The sequence below is a fragment of the Sphaerodactylus townsendi genome, linkage group LG06 (assembly GCF_021028975.2).
Source record: "Sphaerodactylus townsendi isolate TG3544 linkage group LG06, MPM_Stown_v2.3, whole genome shotgun sequence".
Taxonomy (NCBI): Eukaryota; Metazoa; Chordata; class Lepidosauria; order Squamata; family Sphaerodactylidae; genus Sphaerodactylus; species Sphaerodactylus townsendi.
Genome location: NC_059430.1, coordinates 43798033 through 43804865, shown reverse-complemented (window position 1 = coordinate 43804865; position 6833 = coordinate 43798033). Strand labels below are relative to the sequence as shown.

The 6833-nt window shown below is 45.8% G+C and overlaps 1 protein-coding gene across 1 annotated transcript in view; it reads left to right on the top strand.

Annotated features, from left to right (window-relative positions):
- The first annotated feature begins 293 nt into the window (after positions 1–293).
- FAM234B (family with sequence similarity 234 member B) overlaps positions 294–6833 on the top strand; it is a 32315-nt gene continuing 25775 nt past the window's right edge. The window contains exon 1 of the mRNA XM_048499400.1: positions 294–417. Coding sequence (XP_048355357.1) covers positions 381–417 — 37 coding nt within the window. The 5' untranslated portion in view covers positions 294–380. The remainder of the gene's footprint in view (positions 418–6833) is intronic.

Genomic DNA, 6833 nt, shown 5'->3' with positions numbered 1-6833 from the left:
TAAGCAATTGAAGACGTTGCTTTGGCCAGCTGCCGAGCGGCGCGCGACATCCCTGCAAGTCTGCGAAGGACATCACAACATACTGCATGCTCCAGAGCCAACTCTCACATTGCAGGGGGCATTCTGGGCCTTAGCTCTTGGACCATGCCAGTTGCGAAAGCAAAAATATTCGGGGCTTGCTGTTTATAAAGCTACAAAGCCAAATATTTTTTTAAAACCCTTTGCCTTTACTGTGAGTCCTGCGATCTCCTCCTCGTCCCGGATCCTGTATCGCGATCCTTCTCACTGTGCAAAGTGAGCTCTACAAGGTAGGCTCTCTGCAGAACTACGTTTCCCAGGAAGCTAAAGAGTGGAGCGCATGCGCGCCTTTAATCTCCAGCATGGCCACGGTGCTGTCACGGGCGCTGAAGCTGCCAGGTAAGGATCTTGGTTCGTAGAGCCTCGCACGCGGGGATGAAGCGCGCGGAGCGGTAGGGAGCTGGGTGGCAATTCCGAGCGCCCGAAGAGCTGCAGCGTTGTGTCTCCGCACCTTCTCATGGGGAGTGCATCCGGGTCCCAGCCTGGGAGCGGATTCAGACACTCCCCATCTCCTTTCCTTGCATCCAGGCCCCAGCAGGTGCCCCTTCCATAACTGACTATGAAGAGGTGCTTGATCGTTACACCTTTTGGGGGAGGGGGGCGGCGGCTGTGTTTTGGGAGCCGTCTCTTGTAACGCCAGGAGGAAGATAAGAGGTTGCCATGGTAATAAATATTTTATCTAGAGGCTGCCGTGGGGGAAGGAGAAACTCACCTGGATGGAGGGGAAAGGGGGCTGATTGGTTTCCAGGAAATGATGGAGGGGATGAAGTGTGAGATTGTAAGGGAAATGGTTATTCCAAGAGGGAAATGAGAAAGGGAGATACTGAAGAGGAAAATAGGGTATTGGAACTGTGTTCTTCAAGACTCACCGCTGAGGTTAAAAGTCTCACCCTCCTAAAATGTCGCCGACAGTGGTATTTCAAACTGGAAGAAGAGAATTGGCCTGGTCAGCTGAGAACATGGGAGTGAAAGACCCAGTACACCAAATTTGTATGGTGACTGAGCTGGGTCACCCCCAGTTTAAGTTTTTTCAACCTGTTCATAAGTGATGATAGTTTTCTCTGTATTTAAAGGATGGATTTAATGCCTGCCTTGGTTGTGTCAAATAGTTTATGTTGCATACAAAGGTTAATGAGGAATGCAATTCTAGGCTGCTTGAGTCACACCTCATATTGTAATTGTGGCTTAAAAATAAGTGTTGCATTTTAGCTTTCAACTCCACAGACTAGTACTTTCAGTTTACCATATTGTGAGTTTATGTTTTGTTTTCAAGTAAATGAAGACTAGAGGATTCTCACTGTGTTTCAGAAGCATGTCCTACTCACCTGAAACATGCCATATTAAAAATGCAGTGTATGTTTAACATTTACAGGTACATATTTGTATGGATAAGTAAGGAAATCCTTTCCTAGCTTTAATGCATGCATTTTCCAGGTTCCACTCTTTTTACTGGCACATTGTTCTTTGTAGATCAGTCTTTTCAAAATGAAGTAAAGCTGTGTGAAAAGGAGAGACTTGCAGATCAATGATTTCTGAAGAAGCCAGAATTTCAATACGTAGGCTCAACAAACTGAACAGTTATGCCTTTTGTTGCAACCAGATTTGGGGTACTTACTGGGCTAGAAAAATCCCAAATGGTAGGGTTTGATACTAGACATTTTATAGGAGTGCCTACATATTTGCTGTTTTTCTTTTAGCTCTAAGTAGGTTTCAACTTTGGTGATGGTTAAGTGATGAGAACAGATCTTTAGTCCTCATTGGTAAACTGAAAGAAGTTGAATCAGAAGGAAGACAGAGCATGTGACAACATTAATCCAGTTGTACTGGTTAAGCCATCTCTGTTGTACTAGTAAAGTTCAGCTAGCTCAGAATGCTGCCTTTTCCTCCTCAGGTTTGTCCTGTCAGGGTTCTTAAAAATACTTGGTAAAGCAAGAACCTAGGAGAGAGAAGATGTGGCATTCTTCCACTGGCTTCATGTGTCATTATACCACCCACAAGGCCTCACTGCAGCTATTTAAGCCATCTACCTTGAACCCTGGCAAATTAGTTAAACAATTATATGCTTTTTAAATTTAGTTTAAACAACAGTGTGTTCTCAGTTGTATTCCACAGAAGCCTCTCCTAGCTGTTACTTTTCTTCTGTGAGCTTAGTTACTTAATCTACAATGTATGCTGCAAATGCATTTTCCATTGATGTACAGTACACTCCCTGAACGTTTATCCAACCAGCGTGGCAGTGATTACAGTCTTGGGCTGATGAAACCTGGGTTCAAAGAGCTGTTTGGTCCAGTCATTCTTTGGACTCACATGGTTGTATTGGGTGTGGGAAATAGGATCCCCCATCCATGACTGCCTCCCTGAGTTCATTAGAGTTTTAAAAAATTGCAATTTGAAAACATAAAAAATGGCATAGGCAGCAATTGGGGTTATGTCTCTTGTTATTCGTGAATTCAAGGGCACTAACCAAAAAGCATAAGCTGAAGCTATTGTACTTTGGTCACATTATGAGAAGACAAGAGTCACCAAAAAGACAATAACGCTAGGAAAAGTTGAAGGCAGCAGGAAAAGAGGAAGACCCAACGTGAGATGGATTAACTCTATAAAGGAAGCCACGCCCCTCCGTTTGCAAGACCTGAGCAAGACTGTTCCCAATAGGACATTTTAGAGGTCATTAATTCATAGGGTTGCCACGAGTTGGAAGCAACTTGAGGGCACTTGACACATTCATGGTAGAGTGGCAGCCAAGGATGATGTGGCAGCACCATCTCCTAGGAAACAATTGGTGGCACGGGTGCCAGGGGAGAAGGAGAAAATCCTTTTCTGGTGAAGCCCATTTTGGGGGATGCACTGCAAAAAGTTGGTTCTGCCCCCAGGAACACCCTTTTCATACTGGTGCAGGCCCCAACAGCCCAGAAATGACAAAATGGGGGGGGGGGACTTCCATACTCAGGCACCACAGAGCTGCATGGTGCCCTGCTGAGGTTAGTGCCTCTGCGCCAGTGTCTGCATCACTTTACATCGTGCAGGGTCATGCTGTTTCCAGTGTAACTTCACTCCCCCTCCCCCGGATTTAGATTGCACAGTTAGTATTTATTTTGTTTACTAAATTATTATACCACCATTCATTATCAGTTTTCAACTGTCCATGGTATGCAATGGTAGCCCATTCATAATCATAGCCCTAGCCATGGGGAAAAGTGATTCTCTTGCAACAGAAGTACTACCTTAAGCAAAGACAACTACCTCCCTAGAAGCAACTAACAACTGTAATATCTGTTCGTGTCATGAATAATGTTGCATTTTGAGTGGTGCTGACTATACAATGGATGACTACATATATGAAATGAGATAGACTGTCCTTAAATCTGTCCTGTATTGCTTTTACTGCCTTTATAGGCTCTGCTACTTTTGCTTGAGAAAATGCAGTAATAACAGAATTTCTACCAGCACAATTGATTGTAAATCTTCAGTTATGAAGATCCACTGGTTCTCCATCTGCCTTTTAAAATTTCCTTTCTAGTCCTTGGTATTTTAAATAGTTACTAGAAAGAAGCTTGAATAGTGCAGCCATTGTTGGGTTCTCACATCGGTTGATTAGTTGATTCATTCTTCTGTATAATCTGCTCTGTCTTTTAGCTACAAAGCAATTATACTTTAGCATTTCCTTATACTTGGCTTATCCAACCCCTTTTTATAACTCTTCCAGCAAAACTTTTCCTTTTTAAGTAGAGAAAGGAAACCCACAATCAAATGTTTCTTTCCCATTCTCTTTTATTTATACTAAAATGAAGAATTTCACACGCGCCCCTCCATCTACAGGCAACCAAAACAACCGAAAAAGGACTTTATGCAACAGCGAGAGACTCAGCAACAGACCTCAGTCTGACTGGATGTTGATATTCGTCTCTGGGACATTTTGAAACATCTGTATTTGGATGAGAGAACATTGCATATACCTGAGCCTTTGAAGTGCCCACGAGATCAGATTTTTATCTGGATGCCTGGCTAGCTGAGCTCAGTGTTTCCTTTTGATTTATTTAAAATTGAATTTGAACTCCTTTTGGATTCCCTGTAGCACTTCCAGTGCAATATTGATACCTTGAAAGGATAATGTTATCACTGTACATAGAGTGAATAAATTCATATTAGAGAAACTACTGTATTTTGTTTTTCGGATGATTTACTGGGTATTTGATGCCCTTAAGTGAAATAAGTGAAGTAAGTGATACAGCTTTTGGTGTGAGCTGTCTTCGGTATAAATTCTTTTTCCTTTGCACTCACTAAAATAGACTTCTAGTGCCACATTGGGCTGCCTTGAAAGAATGCCCAGAAACTTCCAACTAGTTTAGAACATGTCAGCTAGGATTCTAACCTGGGCCTGAAGAAAGGAACACAAACAATTAGTGATATGCTAGTTTTGCAGGGGTGAGTTTGTTGTATTCCCCTGGTCTGTCCAATAACGAGATTCTGGTGAACAGGAAATCTTTTATTGAGTGATAGCAATCAGGATAGGAAGCACGATCAATGATCCATTGACAAGTCTAAAGTCTGGTACGCAAAACCCCCACATATAGTCTCCTTGTCCTCCCCTCACCCATCCATAACAGGCATTCTGTAAGCGTTGCCCAGCATCCAGGTTTGATGACCTTGGCACTATCTCCATCTGGGGTCTCGTTCCATTTGTGGCTCGCGAAGCAATACAAAACAATCTCCAAAGCAAAACATGGGAATGGAAAGTGGGGTGGGAGCAGAAGTAACCATAAGTGTCACAGGAATTCCAGATGCGATATCCAGGACTGGAGACATGTGAAGACCTGCAGTCTATAAATATGGTTCACAAACATCTTTGCCATCTTCTGCACTGTGGGAATCTGCTTGCAAGGCACAAAGTGAGCTTGTTTGGAAAAAGTGTCCACCCCCCACCCCCCAAATGACTGTACATCCTTGGCTAAGTTGCAAGTCAGTTATAAAATCCATGGCAATCACTGACCAGGGCGCCATGGGAGTCTCTAGGGCCTTCAGCCCTGGGCTTTTCCTGGAGCTTGCTTACCCATCACACAGATAGGACAATCCCTCATGTATGTTCTACATACATGAAGTAACTTCCATCAAAACTGACACCTGGTCGGGTGCAATGTCTTAACAAACCCAAAACGCCCAGCGGCCTTTGAAGCATGGCATTCAGAAAGGACTTGTTTGCGCAGTCTTGCCAACACATAAATACAAGACCCCCCTCCACCATAGTCCATCCTTTTCAGTCAGACTCCATGTCCCCAGGCAGCATGGCTTGGATTAGCTGCCAAAGACACCCGCCCCCACACACACACTGTTCTCCAGCTCATTCTCACTTCTTTTGGAGGAGCCTTTTGCTGAGCTCCTTGACTGCGAATAACTATGCTGAGCCCCTGCTGATATGGAGTGAACATGGTGTCAACTACTTCCTCTTGTTTGCTGCCATGTTGAGGGAGGCAGGACAAGGTATCGGCCAGGAAGTTACTCTTTCCCAGCAAATAGTGTAGCTGGAAGTTGAACTTTGAAAAGATTCCACTCACCACAGCAGCTTAGCACTCAGCTTATGAGGGGTTTTGAATGCTTCCAAGTTCTTGTGGTCAGTCCACACTTTGAATGGGTGGTAGGGCTCCCTCTAGCTCCCTCCAGGTTGTCAAAGCAAATTTGATAGCCCTAGCCTCCTTCTCTCACACAGCCCAATTATGTTCATCTTCTGAAAACATCCAGAAGAGGTGAGCAAAGGGTACAATCGCCCATCAGTTCCCTTTTGAAGTAGGACCCTGTCCATTACCATATCATTGATATTTGGGGCTCCACTCCAGTGGCGTAGCACCTTGGAGGCTGGGGGGGGCATGACACCCCGGGCGCGCATCTTGCAGGGGAGTAGCTATGACAAGGTGGGGGCGTTCTGGGGCAGGGCAGGGCGAGCGGGGGCGTTCCGGGGGTGCAGGACGAACGCACCCCACAGGCGCAGTTCCCCCTCACTCCGCCTCTGCTCTACTCCATGTTTCGCCAACCACATGAAGTCCAACACCTGTGAGTATTTGGCCACTGGGACAACAATGAGTTGTATCAACTGGTGGTGCCCCACCCTCATAAGCTTGGTGGCAGGCAGCAGGCAGCCCTGCCATTTGCTCAAACTGGACAGGGTTCTTCAACTCACACAAATTTAATCCTAGACCTATTGCTACAGCTAAGAATAAGGCAGCAATGGCACCCTGAGTCCACTATGGTTCTTAAAGTGCCACCAGTCTCTCTTGGCTCATTTCATAAGCTCACCCAGAGGAAGAATGGTCCTGTCGCCCTACTCAACCATGAAGTTGCACCTCTCCTTCCAACCTTGCCTTCAGTGCCATCTAGGCGAGGTCAACCCCATTTCCCACCAGCTGTGGGGGTTGATTTGCCTTGTCTGTCCAGTCTCCTCCCAACCCCTTGCTCTTGTTGTGTGAGCCTGAGCTCCTGGCTATCAGCCCAGGCTGGGAAGTGGTCCTCCCACTTCCCCAAACCGCTTTTGACAGTGCTTTCTTCTTTGGGGCTCCCCCTTTCTGGGTCTGGGGTTGGGGTCCTCCTTGAGGGCATGATGCAATCATATGCTCCTCCACACCTCAGGCACACGCCCAGCTGTCTCCATCGCTCTTGCTCCATCTCACCTCCAGTCTTTGGGCTCCATTGACTCTTAGCTCTGCTGCCCTCGCTGCCACACACCTGCCAGCTAGGGGCCCCCTGCCATTGCCTGGACTGCTTCC